This window comes from Zosterops lateralis (assembly GCF_965231275.1).
Source record: "Zosterops lateralis genome assembly, chromosome: 23".
Classification (NCBI taxonomy): domain Eukaryota; kingdom Metazoa; phylum Chordata; class Aves; order Passeriformes; family Zosteropidae; genus Zosterops; species Zosterops lateralis.
The window spans coordinates 554,148-570,556 of NC_139783.1; the positions used below are offsets into that span (position 1 = coordinate 554,148).

At 61.1% G+C, this 16,409-nt stretch overlaps 3 protein-coding genes across 7 annotated transcripts in view; 1 reads left to right on the plus strand and 2 right to left on the minus strand.

The window, feature by feature from the left end:
• ZC3H4 (zinc finger CCCH-type containing 4) overlaps positions 1–1,061 on the minus strand; it is a 19,599-nt gene extending 18,538 nt beyond the window's left edge. For 2 of the 3 annotated variants that reach the window (XR_014591669.1, XM_083877288.1), the window contains exon 1: positions 877–1,061. Coding sequence is in view for 1 of the 3 variants with exons in the window: in XM_083877288.1 (XP_083733414.1) it covers positions 877–1,028 (152 nt within the window). In the remaining 2 variants the exon portion in view is untranslated. The remainder of the gene's footprint in view (positions 1–876) is intronic. The other variant, XM_083877289.1, reaches the window with a different exon arrangement.
• A 1,153-nt stretch (positions 1,062–2,214) lies between these two features.
• Positions 2,215–9,298, plus strand: SAE1 (SUMO1 activating enzyme subunit 1). Of its 2 annotated transcripts, XM_083877291.1 has the most exons (9): positions 2,215–2,690; positions 3,560–3,671; positions 5,315–5,488; positions 5,961–6,103; positions 6,184–6,283; positions 7,453–7,558; positions 8,311–8,455; positions 8,925–8,994; positions 9,090–9,247. In XM_083877291.1, the coding sequence occupies exons 1-9, from the start codon at positions 2,590–2,592 to the stop codon at positions 9,183–9,185; spliced, it is 1,047 nt and encodes a 348-aa protein (XP_083733417.1). In that variant the 5' UTR covers positions 2,215–2,589; the 3' UTR covers positions 9,186–9,247. The 2 variants fall into 2 exon arrangements, with proteins under 2 accessions (XP_083733417.1, XP_083733418.1); XM_083877292.1 differs by lacking the exons at positions 8,311–8,455; positions 8,925–8,994 and having other exon boundaries at positions 2,220–2,690; positions 9,090–9,298.
• Positions 7,474–14,079, minus strand: LOC310918433 (uncharacterized protein). Of its 2 annotated transcripts, XR_014591670.1 has the most exons (5): positions 13,765–14,079; positions 12,541–12,760; positions 12,027–12,205; positions 10,612–10,881; positions 7,474–7,573 (listed from the first exon to the last, which is right to left on the minus strand). XR_014591670.1 is itself a non-coding variant. In XM_083877290.1 (4 exons), the coding sequence occupies exons 2-4, from the start codon at positions 12,743–12,745 to the stop codon at positions 10,780–10,782; spliced, it is 486 nt and encodes a 161-aa protein (XP_083733416.1). In that variant the 5' UTR covers positions 12,746–12,760; positions 13,765–14,079; the 3' UTR covers positions 9,802–10,779. The 2 variants fall into 2 exon arrangements, 1 of the variants encoding a protein (XP_083733416.1); XM_083877290.1 differs by lacking the exon at positions 7,474–7,573 and having other exon boundaries at positions 9,802–10,881.
• Between the last annotated feature and the right edge of the window lie 2,330 nt (positions 14,080–16,409).

Genomic DNA, 16,409 nt, shown 5'->3' on the forward strand with positions numbered 1-16,409 from the left:
CCTCAGGTCCTTCCTCCTCCTCAGGACCCCCCCCCAAATCCTCCTCAGGCCCTTCCTCACCCTTTTCCTCCTCAAATCCTCCTCTTCCTCATCCTCCTCCTCCTCAAATCCCCCTAAAGTTCTTCCTCAGGACCCCCTCACCCCCAAATCCCTCTCAAACTCTTCCTCACCCTCCTCAAATCCCCTTCAGGCCTTTCCTCACCCTCCTCCTCCTCCTCAAATCCTTCCTCACCCTCCTCCTCCTCCTCAAATCCCCTTTAGACCTTTCCTCCTCCTCAGGACTCTTCCTGAATCCCCCTCAAGTCCTTCCTCACCCTCCTCAAAGGCCCCTTCAGGCTCTTCCTCACCCTTTTCCTCCTCAAATTCCTCTCATGCCCTTCCTCCTCCTCCTCAGGACCCCCCAAATCCTCCTCAGGCTCTTCCTCCTCCTCAGGACTCCCCCAAATCCTCCTCAGGCCCTTCCTCACCCTCTTCTTCCTCAAATCCCCCTCAGGGCCTTCCTCCTCCTCAGGAATCCCCCAAATCTCCCTCAGGCCCTTCCTCACCGTCCTCAAATCCCCTCAGGCCCTTCCTCTTCCTCCTCCTCAGGACCCCCCCCTAAATCCCCCTCAGGCCCTTCCTCGCAGCCCCCCCTCAATCCCCCTGCGGCCCTTCCTCACCCTCCTGCTGTTCAAGGCCTCCCCGGACTCCCCTGTGGCCCTTCCTCACCCTCCTCCTCCTCCTCCTGAGCGCCCCCCGAGCCCCCTCACCTCCCCACAGGCCGCCCCCTCCCCTCTCCCCTTCCCCTCCCGCCGCCCCCTCCCCAAACCTGGTCCGGCGCGCCGGACCGACCCCCAGCCACACAGAGAAGGCGCTCGGGAGAGGCGGTTACTGGACCTTTCGTCCGGGCCGTGATGGTGGCCTTGGAGCGGCGGCGGCGGCCGGGGGAGGCTGCAGCTGCCGTGGCAGGACGGAGAAGGGGGGGTGCAGTGCGGGCTGGGGGGGGAGGCGGCGGCGGCGGGGGGGACACTCGGGCTCTCCACGGCCATGGGCAACGGGCAGGGGATGGAGAACGGGGGGCACAGTCACTGAAACGGCGCGGGGGGCTCGGCTCGGCCCGGCTCGGCTCGGCCCGGCGGCTCCTCCGCCCGCGCCCCGCGCTCCGCGGGCGGACACACAAAATGGCGCCCGCCCTGAGGCAGCGCCCCGGCGGCCGCCGGAAACAGCCGAGCGCCGCCGGAAACAGCCGAGCGCCGCCGGAAACTCCCGAGCGCCGCCGGAAACAGCCGAGCGCCGCCGGAAATACCCGAGCGCCGCCGGAAACTCCCGAGCGCCGCCGGAAACAGCCGAGCGCCGCCGGAAACAGCCGAGCGCCGCCACTTCGGAAAACGCCGGCGACTCACGAAGAGCTCCTCGGGTTTTTCCGGTTAATGCCGAACGTTTCCGAACGCCTCCAGAGCTCTCCGGATTCTCTCCGAATTCCCTCCGAATTCCGCCGAAGTTTTCCGAAACTCTCTGCATGTGGGGATTGTCATAAGAAAAAATTTAGAACAAAAATTCTACCGGTAAAAAAATAAAATTGAAAAGAGATTTGAAGTCTCTTCCCCTCACGGATTCCTTTTTCCCGACTCAAAACCCCTCCCAAGCCCACGGTTGATGATTAGACTCGATGTTCCCCCAAAAAAATCCTGTTCCCACCTGGAGTTCAGCTCAGGACAGGGAATTTCCACGGGTCACCGGATGTTTCTCCACATCCAAATGTCGCTCAGAAAAAAAAAAAAGTCTCAAAACCCCCAAAATGTCGTGGATTTCCTGAATTTATAGGAAAACGTGTGGAAGATGGAAGGAGTGGGAAGGGAGTCAGGGATCTTCCCGTGACTTGGAAAAAACAGCACCGATTTTATAAAACCAGGCGAAAACAACTTCAAAACCCTCGATTTTTCTAATTATTGACGGGATTTTTGCGCCGCTTTGGCCGCTCCGTTTCTTTGGGATGGGGAAATCGTGGGATTTCCGCGAAGTTCTCCACAGCTCCCCGAACGTTTCCGAAGATTTCCGAAGGTTGACGGAGGCGCGCTCCGAACGCTTCCGAAAGTCTCCGAACGTTTCCGGAAGTCTCCGAACGAGGCTGACGGAGACGGACGGAGCCGATGGGGGATGGCGGGAACGCCCGCACCGAGAGGAGGACGAGTCCATCTCAGTGTGGAATGGGGGGGGCGAAACAACACTAATAGCGCCACACAGCGCACGGAAAATACCCCAAAAACCGTGACCGCGGCCTCACGGCCTCACACCGCGTTAAAACGGCGGCGGGAGAAACCTCTGGGCGTTGTTTTCTCCTCAGAGGCCGCGGGAACCGGGAGTGGATTCGGCGCGTCCCCCCCGGCTCGGCGGGAGATGGAGCGGCGGGGTTTGCGCGGGCCGCCAGGGGGCGCTGCGAGTGGAGTGAGGGGCTTTGAGGGACCCTCAGGGGTCTTGAGGGGCTTTGAGGGGCTTTAATGGCCCGTGAGGAGCCGTGAGGTGTCGAGAGGAGCCTTGAGGGCTTTGAAAGGTCAGAGGAGCTTTGAGGGATTGTCAGAGACCCTCAGGGGGGTCTCGGGGGCCGCCGCGATGGTGGAAAAGGACGAGTCCAGCCCCGGCGGCATCAGCGAGGAGGAGGCGGCCCAGTACGACCGGCAGATCCGGCTCTGGGGGCTCGAGGCCCAGAAACGGTCCGTGGGGCTTGGGATGTTCTGGGGAGGGACCTAAATGGGCTGGGAGGGTTCCTATAGGGGCCTGGGGGGCTCTATAGGGGCTCGGGGGCTCCCTATAGGAGCCGGGAGGGGTCCCTGGAGGAGCCTCAGGGGGCCCTTTGGGGCTTTTGGGGCTCTGTAAGGACCGGGGGGGGCTCTGTAGGGGTTTGGGGGCTCTATAGGGGCCTGGGGGGCTCTATAGGAGGCGGGAGGGGTCCCTGGAGGAGCCTCAGGGGGTCCTGTAGGGATTTTTGGGGCCCTGTAAGGATCGAGGGGGCTCTGTAGGGGTTTTGGGGCTCCCTATAGGAGCTGCCAGGGCTCCCTATGGGGGCCAGGCGGGGTTATAGGAGCTGGAGGGTCTCTATATGGGCTTTGGGGGCCCTATAGGAGGTGTAGGAGCCCATTAGGAATTAAAGGAACCCTATAAAAGCTTTAAGGGGGCTTTGTAGAGGCTATTGGGGGTCCCTATTTGGCCTTTGGGGGTCTCCATAGGGGTTAGGGGTGTCTCTGTAGGGGTCTGGGGGTGCCTATAGGGGTCAGGGGTGTCTCTATAGGGGTCTGAGGGTCCCTATAAGGGTTAGGGGTGGCTCTATAGGGGTCTGGGGGTGCCCATAGGGGTCAGGGGTGTCTCTATAGGGGTCAGGGGTGTCCCTATAGGGGTCAGGGGTGTCTCTATAGGGCTCTGGGGGTGCCCATAGGGATCAGGGGTGTCTCTATAGGGGTCAGGGGTGCCCATAGGGGTCAGGGGTATCCCTATAGGGATCTGGGGGTCCCTGTAAGGTTCAGGGGTGTCCCTATAGGGCTCTGGGGGTCCCACATCCCCGTTTTTTGGCAATTCTCCCCCGCAGGTTACGGGCCTCGCGGGTGCTGCTGGTGGGGCTGCGCGGGCTGGGGGCCGAGGTGGCCAAAAACCTCATCCTGGCCGGGGTCAGGGGCCTCACCCTGCTGGACCATCAACAGGTGAGGGGACACACCTGGGGACAGCTGGGGACACCTGGGGACACCTGGGGACACACCTGGGACACACCTGGGACACACCTGGGGACACCTGGGACACACCTGGGGACACCTGGGACACACCTGGGACACACCTGGGGACACCTGGGGACAGCTGGGGACACCTGGGGACACCTGGGACACACCTGGGGCACACCTGGGGACACCTGGGGACAGCTGGGGACACCTGGGGACACCTGGGGCACACCTGGGACACACCTGGGGACACCTGGGGCACACCTGGGACACACCTGGGGACACCTGGGGACAGCTGGGGACACCTGGGGACACCTAGGACACACCTGGGGACACCTGGGGACACCTGGGACACACCTGGGACACACCTGGGACACACCTGGGGACACCTGGGGACACCTAGGACACACCTGGGACACACCTGGGGACACCTGGGGACACCTGGGGACACACCTGGGGACACACCTGGGACACACCTGGGACACACCTGGGAACACACCTGGGGATACACCTGGGACACACCTGGGACACACCTGGGAACACACCTGGGACACACCTGGGGACACACCTGGGGACACACCTGGGACACGCCTGGGGACACACCTGGGGACACACCTGGGACACACCTGGGGATACACCTGGGGACACACCTGGGGACACACCTGGGACACACCTGGGACACACCTGGGGACACACCTGGGACACACCTGGGGATACACCTGGGGACACACCTGGGGACACACCTGGGGACACCTGGGGACACACCTGGGACACACCTGGGGATACACCTGGGGACACACCTGGGGACACACCTGGGGACACCTGGGGACACACCTGGGACACACCTGGGGATACACCCAGGGACACACCTGGGGACACACCTGGGGACACCTGGGGACACACCTGGGACACACCTGGGGATACACCTGGGGACACACCTGGGGACACACCTGGGGACACCTGGGGACACACCTGGGACACACCTGGGGATACACCTGGGGACACACCTGGGGACACACCTGGGGACACCTGGGGACACACCTGGGACACACCTGGGGACACACCTGGGACACACCTGGGGATACACCTGGGGACACACCTGGGACACACCTGGGACACACCTGGGACACACCTGGGGACACACCTGGGACACACCACCCCCAAATGTGGGAGTTTCACTCTTCAGGACCAGCCCCAAAATGTGGGAATTTCATCCCTCAGGACCAACCCCAAAATGTGAGAATTTCATCACCTTCATCCCACAAGGTTTTCCATCTCTTGCCCTCAGGAACAGCCCCTAAATGTGGAAATTTCCCCCCTGAGCCCCAGCCCCCAGATTTGGGCTCTCCCCTCCCTGACTCCACCCCTGTCCCCAGGTGTCCCCCAGCCCCTTATCCAGGCTCTCCCTGGTCTGACCCCGCCCTGTCCCTGTCCCCAGGTGTCCCCCAGCCCCATATCTGAGCTCTCCCACCCCTGTCCCTGTCCCTGTCCCTGTCCCCAGGTGTCCCCCAGCCCCATCTTTGGGCTCTCCCTGGTCTGACCCCACCCTGTCCCTGTCCCTGTCCCCAGGTGTCCCCCAGCCCCATCTTTGGGCTCTCCCTGGTCTGACCCCACCCTGTCCCTGTCCCCAGGTGTCCCCCGAGGACAGCCGGGCGCAGTTCCTGATCCCGGTGGGTTCCCTGGGCCGGAACCGCGCCGAGGCCTCCCTGGAGAGGGCCCAGAGCCTCAACCCCATGGTGGACGTCAAGGCCGACCCCGAGAGCGTGGAGAGCAAACCCCACGAGTTCTTCACGCAGTTCGACGCGGTACCTGGGGGGGTTCCCCAAAATTACACCTTTGGGGGGGCTTGGCAGGGGGTTGGGTGGGATATTCCCAGGTTTGGGTGGGATATTCCTGGGTTTGGGTGGGATATTCCCAGGTTTGGGGCAGGATTGGCCCACTTTGGGGTGGGGTTCTCCCACTTTGGGGTGGGATGTTTCATCTACCTTGGGTTTGGGTGGGATATTCCTGGTTTGGGGTGGGATTGACCCTGTTTGCGGTAGAATCACCCCATTTTGGGGTAGAACCACGCCATTTTGGGGTGAAATTTCTCCATTTTGGAGCAGAATTGTCCCATTTTTCAGTAAAATCACCCCATTTTGTGCTGCAGTTCCCCGCTCTAACAAAACAAAAACAACTCCCAACCCCACCCCACCCCACCCTTCCTCCTGCCCCATTAATCTTTTCTCCCACAACCCCCCCCAAATCCAGGTCTGACACCCCCAATTTCCCCTCCAGGTGTGTCTCACCTGCTGCTCCAGGGAATCCATGGTGAGGATCAACCAGATCTGCCACAAGAACGGGATCAAATTCTTCACCGGGGACGTCTTTGGCTACCACGGCTACATGTTCGCTGACCTGGGCGACCACGAGTTCGTGGAGTGAGTTTGGGGCAGAAATCCCCGAAATTCCGGGGTTTTGGGGTGTTCCTGACTCAATTCTGGGGTTTTTTCCTGCTCAGGGAGAAGCCCAAGGTGGCCAAGGTGAGCACGGGGGTGGAGGATGGACCCGAGGCCAAACGGGCCCGGCTGGACCCCGCCGAGACCACCATGGTCAAAAAGGTCAGTGGGGATGTTCCTGGGGGGATTTGGGGGGTAAATAACCCTAAAAACCCCAGGATAGACCCCAAAAACCCCAAACAGGACCCCGCCGAGACCACCATGGTCAAAAAGGTCAGTGGGGATGTTCCTGGGGGGATTTGGGGGGCAAACAACCCTAAAACTCTGGGATGGACCCCAGAAACCCTGGGACAGACCACAAAACCCCTGAGACAGACCCCAAAAATTCGGGATAGACCCCCAAAAACATCTTTGCTGCTTCCTTCATTCCGTGGTGGCTCAAGTCCCTTTTAGGGTGTCCCCAAATCCCTTTTAAGGTGTCCCCAAATCCCTTTTAGGGTGTCTCCAAATCCCTTTTAGGGTGGCCCTGACCCCTTTGAGGTGGCCCTGACCCTCCTCTGTTCCCTCCCAGCTGGAATTTCCTGGGCAGAGCAGAAACCCCCTGGGATTTTGGGATGCCTTTGGGATTCCTTTGGGATTCCTTTGGGATTCCTGAGGTGCTGGGAATGTCCCCTGGGCTGGGAATGTCCCCTGGGCTGAGAAAGTCCCCAGATTCCACCAGGAGCAGCTGCCGGATCCTGATCCCGTGGGAATTCCTCAGGATGAGGTTTTGGGATTCCAGAGCCCAAAACTGGGCTGGGGCTGGGGCTGGGTGTTTGTCCCTGAGAATTCCCCTAAAAACCCGTGGGATTGGGGAAATTCCCATTTTCCTGTCCCTCTGTGGGAGCAGAATTCCCAATCTCCTGTTCCCCAGAAATTGGGGGAATTTCTGACTGCCTGTTCCCATAAAACTGGGAAAATTCCCAACTCCCTGAACTCATGGAATGGAGAGTATTCCCAACTCCCTGCCTTGCTCCAGGATTCCTCAGGATCTTCTTCCCTTTCCCTCACTCTGTCCCAAATTTCACTGTTTTCCCTCCGGAATTCCAGCACCTGGAATTCTGCCACTTGTGGGAATTTCTCTCTTTTCCCAAACCCAAAATCCCGATTTTTTTCCCCTGGAATTGCAGCACCTGGAATTCTACCACTTGTGGGAGCTCCTCTCTTTATTCCCAACCCCAAAATCCCACATTTTTCCCCCAGCATTGCAGCACCCGGAGTTCTGCCAGCTGCAGGAGCTTTTCTCTTTATTCCCAAACCCCAAATTCTGCTGTTTTTCCCCCAAATTTCAGCGCCTGGAGTTCTGCCAGCTGCGGGAGGCTCTGGCCGTGGAGTGGCGCGGGGAGAAGGCGACGGCGGCGCTGCGGCGAACGGCCCCCGACTACTTCCTGCTCCAGGGTGAGTTCTGCAAGCCTTTGGCCCAAAAAATAACACATTTCTGGAGAAAAAAACACCCATTCCAAACCTAGGAATAAAAAATGTCCCATTCAAGGGGAAAAAAAACATTCCTGAGGGAAAAAAGCCATTCCTGGGGGAAAAAAAAACATTCCTGGGGGAAAAAAAAAACAACATTCCTGGGGGAGAAAAATCCCAATTATGGGAAAAAAGCCCATTCCTGGGGAAAAAAAAAATCTTGGGGGTAAAACCCCATTCCCGAGGAAAAAAAAAAAATGTCCCAAGGGAAAAAAAAACATTCCCAAGGTAAAAGCCCCATTCCTGGAGTGGTGCCTTCCAGGGGTGTCCCTGTCCCTGTGTTCCCTCCCTGGGGTGTCCCTGTGACAGTGACAATGTCTCTATGACAATGACAGTGACAGTGTCCCCATGGTGTCCCCATGTCCCCAGTTCTGCTGAGGTTCAGGACAGAGACGGGCCGTGACCCCTGTCCCCGCAGTGGGGCCGAGGGCTCGGAGCGGCTGCTGGGGTGTCCCTGTGACAGTGACAGTGTCCCAATGACAATGACAGTGACAGTGTCCCCATGGTGTCCCCATGGTGTCCCCAGTTCTGCTGAGGTTCAGGACAGAGACGGGCCGTGACCCCTGTCCCCGCCGCGGGGCCGAGGACTCGGAGCGGCTGCTGGGGTGTCCCTGTGACAGTGACAGTGACAGTGACAATGACAGTGACAGTGTCCCCATGGTGTCTCCTGTCCCCAGTTCTGCTGAGGTTCAGGACAGAGACGGGCCGTGACCCCTGTCCCCGCCGCGGGGCCGAGGACTCGGAGCGGCTGCTGCGGCTGCGCCGGGAGGTGCTGGAGGGCCTGGGCGTCGGCTCTCACCTGCTGCCGGAGCATTTCCACAGGTGAGGGGACCCCGGGGGGCTCCGTGTCACTGTCACCGTGTTCCTAAAGCCACCGGGGGCTGCTGGAGCCTGGCGGGGCCAGCCCGGGGCTGTGGGGACATCCAGGGGGAGTCTTTGTCCCTCTGTGTCCCTCCCTGGGGCTTGGAGACATCCAGGGGGGGTCTTTGTCCTTCTGTGTCCCTCCCTGGGGCCATCCTGGGGGCTTGGGGACGTCCAGGGGGTTTCTGTGTCCCTTCCCAAAGTCGTGGGGCCTTGGGGACATCTAGGGGAGTTCTGTGTCCCTTCCCGGGGCCTTGGGGACATCCAGGGGGGTTCTATGTCCCTCTGTCCCTCTGGATTTCCCAAAATCTCTTTTGGGATGAACCTTTGGGTTTTTAGGGCACTCAGAACCCTCATTTTTTGGGGTGAAAAATCCCATTTTTGGGGAGATTTTCCTGTTCAATCTCCTCCTTCTTTTCTCCCCCTGCAGCTTCTGCTTCTCAGAGATGGCCCCGGTGTGCGCCGTGGTCGGGGGGGTGCTGGGCCAGGAGGTGGTCAAGGTACGGCTTTGGGGGGTCCTGGGGGCGATTTGGGGGGTCCTGGGGGGAATTTGGGGGGTCCCAAACCCCCCTGTGACCCCCCTGTGTCCCCCCAGGCCCTGTCCCAGCGAGACCCTCCCCACAACAATTTCTTCTTCTTCGATGGCGTGAGGGGCCAGGGGATGGTGGAGTGCCTGGGACCCCCCCTCTGAGGGACCCCCAAATAGGGGAGGGGGTTTGGGGGGTCCTGAACACCCCTCAGGGCCACCCCAAATCGGGGAGGGGGTTTGGGGTACCCTGATCCCACCCAGGGGCACCTCAAATTGGGGAGGGGGTTTGGAGTGCCTGGGACCTCCCCACTGAAGGCTTTAAAATTTGGGGAGGGGGTTTGGGGTGCCCTGACCCCTCCCACTGATGGGTCCCTAAATCTGGGGAGGGGGTTTGGGGGGTCCTGACCCACCCCCAGTGTTTTGGGGGAGGCATTTTGGGGTTAATAAAGGTTTTTCTTAAAAAAACGTGGCTGATTTTGGGGTTGGAATTGGGGAGGGAATGAGGGGGGGACACAATGAGACCCCATAAAGGGGTGAACCCCAAAATCTGGGGAGCCTCAAATCCCCATAGATCCCTCCCCAAAATCCTAAAACACTATAGACCCCCCCAAACCCCACGGATCCCCCAAAATTCTATAGACCCTCCCCAAAATCCCATAGACCCCTCCCCAAATCCTACAGAGCCCTCCTAAAAAACCCAAATAACCCCCCCAATCCTACAGATCCCACAGACCCCCAAAATCCCCCAAAATCCCCCAAATCCTCCTGTCATAAATCGATTTTTATTGCAAACAAAAGTACAAAAATGGCACTGACCATGTGGGACCCCCTCCCCAAAAATTCCTGTACAACCCCCCCTCCTCAAATTCATGTACAGACCCCCAAAAAAAAATGTACAGAACCCCCCAAAATTCATGTACAGACCCCCAAAATGTACAGAAACCACCCCAAAAAATGTACAGGACCCTCCCAAAATAATGTACAGCCCCCCTATGTACACCCTATATACAATGTACAGCCCATATACAGCATGTACAGCCCCACTGGGGGGGTTTTGGGGGGTCTTTCCCCCCCCCAGCACCATCTGGGGGGGTCCCCAAAATCCCCCTTCCCCTATAGATCATATACAGCCCCCCCACCCCCAAAAAACCCCAAATTTACCCCATTTACAGCCCATATACAACATATATACACCCTGGGGAGGGGGATTTGGGGGTCCCCACACCCCCTCAGGGGGGGGATTTAGGGATTTTCCCACCAAAGGGAAATTTGGGGGGTGGTCCTGACCCCTCCCCAAGCACCATTTTTGGGAGGATCTCCCCTCATTCCCCCCAAAAAAAACCCCAAAATTTACAATCCCCCTCCCCAATTTACAGCATTTACAGACCTTTTTTTTGGGGGGGGCGAGGGGGAGTTTGGGGAGTTCCCCCTTCCTGCCACATTTTTTAGTCCCAATTTTGAGACTCCCCCCTAATTTTTTCAAACCCCCCTTCCCAATTTTAGGACCCCCTCCCCAAAATCTTCCCCTCCAATAAATAAATTACACAAATAAATAAAACAGGAGGCGGGGGGGAGAGACGGACGCAACCAACCCGAATTGAGGGGGTTGTGCTTTGTCCTCGCTTTGAGAGGGGCTTCAAACCCCTCTGCTGTCCCTGTGAGCGTCCCGCGGGTTTTTCCAGCTGTTTTCCAGTTGTTTTCCAGTTGTTTCCAGGTGTTCCCAGGTGTTTTCCAGGTGTTCCCAGGTGTTTTCGGGTCAGTTCCCCCCTCTGGCCGCCAGGGGCGCTGCGGGCGCGGCCCCCAGCCATGGCGCCACCCAGCGGAAGAGCGGCCCCCAGAACAGGCCCCGCCCGCGGCGCTGCCGGGCGAGTTTTAATTAATTATCGCGGCTAATTAACGCCCCTCATTAGCCCCACACCCCCAGTCCAGCACCTCCCGGACCCCCCCTCACTGTCCCCAAAACCCAGCCCTGGGAGATGTGGAAAAAGAGGAATTTTGGGGCGTATCCCCACCCTAAAAAAGTGGTGTCCTGGCTCGGTTTGGGTGTTGTTAGTAAAATTTTGGGGGGTCTTTCCTAAATTTTTGGGGGTTTCCTTTAGATTTTGATGTTTCTCTGGATTTTGGGGTTTCTCTAGAAGCCTCAAAGCCTCTCCCACCCCCCAAAATCCAGCCCTGGCAGCAGGAGTTGGACGGGTGGAGCTGGAATGGGGAAAAAATAAGAATTTTGGGGGGAATCCCACCCAAAAAAGTGGTGTCCTGCCTCATTTTAGGTGTCCCTACTAAATTTTTGGGGGTCTCTTCTGGATTTTTTGGGGAGTTTCCGCTAATTTGGGGGGGGTTTCCCTCAAATTCCAGCCTCTCCCACCCCCCAAAATCCAGCCCTGGCAGCAGGACTTGGAGGGACGGTGCTGGGATAGAGAAAAAACAGAATTTTGGGGCGTGAACCCCAAAAAAAAGTCTCAAGGGGTGTGTCCCACCCAATTTCGGGTGTCCCTACTAAATTTTAGGGCGTCTCCTCTAAATTTTTGGGGTGTTACCCCAAAATTCCAGCCCCTCCCACCCCCCAAAATCCAGCCCTGGGGGGGAGGAGTTGGAAGAACGGGGGAAAAAGAGGAATTTTGGGTGAAATATCCCAAAAAAGTTGTCTCGGGGGTGTGTCCTGACTAATTCTGGGGTGTTCCCACCCAATTTTGGGGATTTTCTGTCAATTTTGGGAGCCCCAACAACCCAAAAGAAACCAGAGCACACCTGGAATGGGCTGGGGGAGGGACAAATTTTGGGACCCCCCCCCAAAATTCGAAGTTTCTCCCCAAAACTCCACACTCCTCCCCCTCCCCAATTTAAAACCACCCTCCTTAAATTTTTGGGGTGTTTTTCCCCCCCAAAAAAATAAATTTTAATAACCCCAGCATGGAGCAAACAGCACCAGGAGCAAGAGCAGGAATGGGCTGGGGGGGGGATATTTTTGGGTGCCCCCCACCCCAATTTGGGGGTCCCCCTCACCTGGCGCTCGTAGCTGTGCTGGAAAGCGTCTCCCAGGAGCCTCAGCCGAGCCCCCAAAACCTGCTCGGGGCCCGGGGGGGCGGCGGGGGGCGCTCCGGGCAGGTGCCCGTTGGGAACAGCCCCCTCCTCAATTTGGGGGGTCTCCTCGTGTTCCGCCCCCTCCGAGGGGGGGAATTCACCTGGGGGAGGGGAAAAGGGGAGGGTCAGGGTGAGCCACGCCCCCTCCCAAAAAACCACAGGGTGGGGTCAGGGTGAGCCACGCCCCCTCCCCAAAAGGTGAGGAGGGGGCTTCCCATGGGATGGCTCTGGGGGGGACTTGGGGATCCCCTCCCCACATGGGATTGGCGACCCCTCCCCACCCACCCACGGGTGGGACCCCCCCCCCCCCCAGGGGTGCAGGACTCCCCAAAAGTGAAGATCCCCCCGCCCAGGAATTGGGACCCTCGATGGGATGGGGACTCCTCCCAGCAATGAAGACCCCTCCCCAAAATAAATCCCCCAGCCCAGGACTCACCGTGCGGTCCCCAACCATAGAAGCCGAAATTGGGGGGGGTCCCGGGGGGGTCCCCGCAGCTCAGGCGCGTGGAGGGGGCGCTCCCCCGAGCGGGGGGGGGGAGGCCGTGGGTGGGCGCCCCCCCCCCGCCCCCCCCGCAGGAGGGATGCGAGGGGAGGGGGGCTGGGGGCTCCCCGAGGGTCCCTTCCCGCAGCGGTCTGGCCATCGCTCCCGGGGGGCTCTGTGTGGGGAGGGGGATACACGCGTGGGTTCCAATCCTGGGTTGGGGTCTCCGCCAAACCCTCGAGGACGTTTTTTATTTTTTTTTGGGGGGGGGGTCCACACCTCCCTCTCCCCCCCCTCCCCAAAAATCAAACTGCAACGCGCGGAGCGGCCGCCAGGGGGCGCGGCGGGAGCGGGCGCTGTTTGTAAACAAACCGGGCAGCGACCCCCGGCCACGCGCGGGGACCCCCCAGTGTCCCCCCCTGCTGTCCCCGCCCCGCCACCGCCGCCCCCAGCCCTGCCCCGGCCACGATGGGGTTAACCCGGGCCCCCCCCAGGGGTTCAGCCCCCCCAAATTGAGGGTCCGCGCCCCCCCCTCCCCGCCCCGCGGCCATGTGCGGTGTGTCCCTGTCACCGCCGCGCGCTCCCGCCTGTCCCCTCCCCACAGCCTGTCCCGGGTTGTGACCCCCCCCCAAACACCCACCCGGGAGGGGCTGCGACCCCCGAGAGTGTCCCCCCCCCAACCCAACCCCAACCCCGGGGTCCCCTCGGCGTGTCCGGGGTTGTGTCCCCTCCCTGTCCCGCCTGGGTGTCCCCTCCCCTCCCTGTGTCCTGTCCCGCACTGCTGGGGCTCTGCAGAGCCCCCTCCCCTCATTTCGGGCATCTCCCCTAATTTTGGGCATCATCTCCCCCTCCTCTAATTTTGGGCATCATCTCCCCCTCCCCTAATTTCGGGCGCCCCCCGCCTGGGTGTCCCCCCCGCGTGTCCCCGCCCCGTCCCGCGCCCCCCGAGCCCCCCGAGCCCCCCAAAATCCCGGGATCCGCCACCCCCGAGCCCCCTCCTCACCCTCCTCACCCTCCTCCTGGTGTCCCCCCACCCACCCCGGTCCCTTCTCGCGGTGCCCCCCCCGCGTTCCCCCATTCCCGGGGTGGGGGGGGGGTCTCCGCAGCCCCCTCCCCATCTCCCCCCATCCGTGCCGTGCCCCGGGCCCCCTCCCCAGCCCGGCGGGACCCCCGACTCACGGCAGCCGCATGAACCGCTCGGGACGGGCGCGTTCGGCACCGGCGGCACCGGCTGGGGCTGGACACGCCCCTCAGTGACGTCACCGCCCGCGCGTGACGTCACCGCCCCGCCCCGCCCCGGACAAGTTCGGGCTTGTGCGGCCGCCGGGGGGGGGGAGATAAGGGGGGGTGATAAGGGGGGGATCCCCCTCCCCAAATTGTGATAACAATCCCCCTACACCTTGAAAAAAATGAGAGATTTCCCCCCCCCCAAAAAAAAATAAAAATTGAGGTGCCCCCCACCCAAAAATTGGGACACCCCCAAAATTCCCTGCCCAAATTGGGACCCCCCTCCCGCCTTAAAGTGCGACCCCGCCCCTAAACTGACCCCCCCACCCCAAAATTGTGACCAAACTCCTGAAATCGCGACCCTGACACTAAGATTGGGACCCCCCCCAAAAATAAAATTCTGTCCCAAAGTGCGACCCCCTCCCCAATTCTGACACACCCCAAAACTTCCACCCCCCACCCCAAAATAACCACACACCCCCCACCCCAAAGTTGTGCCGCCCCCTCCCCAAATTCCGGGGGTCTCCGGGCCCCACGTGGGAGCCGTGTCCCCCCCCCCCCCCGGGGGTCCCGCGTGCCCTCCCCGCCCCCACTCGGGGTTTTCCCACCCCCGATCGGGGGGGGGGGTCCCGGGGCGGGCCCGGGGTCGCCGCAGCCACTCAGCCGCCGCCCCCCCCCCGTTTCCAGGCGAAGCTCCGGCCGCCGCCGCCCCGGTAACAGCGGGAAGGGGCCAACCAGGCGCCGCCGCCGCCGCCAGTCCCCGCCCGCGACCCCCGGGACCCCCGGGAGCCCCCCAAAATCCCGGCAAAGGGAGGGGGGGGTCGGGATGGAGGGGAGGGGGTCACCCCGTGACCTTTGACCTCTGACCGAGGGGGGGCTCCCCCCCCACGGCCGCTTTCCCCGCCCCCCGGGCTCGCGCGCCGCCGCGCCGCGCGCTGATTGGACGAGGCGGGCGGGGCAGCGGCCAATCAGAGAGAGCGGCGGTCGCTGTCTCCAGCGGAGCGCGGGAGAGAGAGCGCGGGAAAAAGGGGGGGGGGCGGGGACAGGTGAGAGGGGACAGGGACAGGGGAGAGGTGAGGGGACAGGGGACAGGGACAGGGGACAGGGACAGAGGACAGGTGAGGGGACAGGGACAGGGGAGAGGTGAGGGGACAGGGACAGGGGACAGGGACAGAGGACAGGTGAGGGGACAGGGACAGGGGAGAGGTGAGGGGACAGGGACAGGGGACAGGGACAGAGGACAGGTGAGGGGACAGGGACAGGGGAGAGGAGACAGGCAAAGGGAACAGGTGAGTAGAGAGGGGACAGGGACAGATGAGAGGAAAGGGGACAGGGGAGAGGGACAGGTCAGGGGACAGGAACAGGTGAGGGGACAGGGACAGGTGCCGGCTCCAGGACAGGTACAGGTGAGGTGACAGGTACCACCTATAGGGCCAGACACGGCTTTGGGGACACATGTGGGATATAGGAGCAGGTACAGACACAGGCACAGGTGTGGCCTGGACTCAGGTGTGGGGACAGGTACCGGCCATAGGTGGTGACACAGGTACAGCACCCATAGGTGCCAACTCCAGGTGTCAGCATCAATACAGGTACAGGTGCACCTATAAGGCCCAGCCACAGTCATCACTATAGGTGTTGGCACAGACACCTGCACAGGTGTGACTGCAGCCATAGGTCCTGCTATAGATACCTGCACAGGTGCCCCTATAGCTCCACAGGTGACCCCCAGGTCCCGCTATAGGTCCCTCCATAGGAACAGCCACAGGTGCCTCTATAGGGGCACCCATAGGTGCTGCTTTAGGGACACCCAGAGGTGTTTCTATGGGATTTAATGGATGCACACCCATAGGTGCTGCTGCAGGTGTGCCCCAGTTTCCTCTATAGGTCCCCACCAGTGGCCCCCAGTTCCTCCTATAGGTCCCTGCAGCTTCCCCCCAGTTTCCTCTATAGGGTCGCCCATGTGCCCCCCAGTTCCCCCTATAGGTGGTACCCAGTCCCCCCCAGTTCCCTCTATAGGACCCTCCCAGTCCCCCCCAGTTCCCTCTATAGGGTTCCCACAGTTTCCCCCCACAGGTCCTGTCAGTTCCCCCTACAGATCCCCCAGTTTCCTCCCAGTCTCCCCCAACTTCCCCCCAGTTTCCTCCCAGTTCCCTCTACTTTGCCCCCCAGTTCTCCCCAGTTCCCTCCCAGTTCCCCCCATAGATCCTCCCCACTTTCCCCCCAGTTCCCCCTATAGATCCCCCATAGATCCCCCCCAGTTTCCCCCCAGTTCCCCCCAAGTGTCCCCCCAGTTTCCCCTAGTTTCCCCTATAGATTCCTCCCAGTTTTCCCCAGTTCCCCCCCAGTTTCTCCCCAGTTTCCCCTATAGATTCCCCCCAGTTCCCCCTATAGATCCCCCCAGTTTCCCCTATAGATCCCCCCCAGTTTCCCCCCAGTTTCCCCCCGGTTTCCCCCGGCCCCTCTCCCGCCCCTCCTGGCCCCGCCCCCGGCGCCGCGCGCGCCCCCGGCTCAGCCAATCAGCGGCCGCGGCCGCGGCCAGAGCCGCAGCTGCCATGGAGACAACAAGGGGGCGGGGCGGGGCCGGGACACGCCCA

Bases quoted from the DNA above. Each gene is read 5' to 3' on its own strand.
- LOC310918433 (XM_083877290.1), bottom strand. From the start codon at position 12,745: ATGGCCAGACCGCTGCGGGAAGGGACCCTCGGGGAGCCCCCAGCCCCC. The intron at 12,206-12,540 runs GTGAGTCCTGGG...CCCCTCCCCCAG, and splicing joins CTATGGTTGGGGACCGCACG to GTGAATTCCCCCCCTCGGAG. The intron at 10,882-12,026 runs GTGAGGGGGACC...CTCGCCCGGCAG, and splicing joins AGCACAGCTACGAGCGCCAG to CGCCGCGGGCGGGGCCTGTT.
- SAE1 (XM_083877291.1), top strand. From the start codon at position 2,590: ATGGTGGAAAAGGACGAGTCCAGCCCCGGCGGCATCAGCGAGGAGGAG. The intron at 6,104-6,183 runs GTGAGTTTGGGG...TTTCCTGCTCAG, and splicing joins GGCGACCACGAGTTCGTGGA to GGAGAAGCCCAAGGTGGCCA. The intron at 8,995-9,089 runs GTACGGCTTTGG...GTGTCCCCCCAG, and splicing joins TGGGCCAGGAGGTGGTCAAG to GCCCTGTCCCAGCGAGACCC.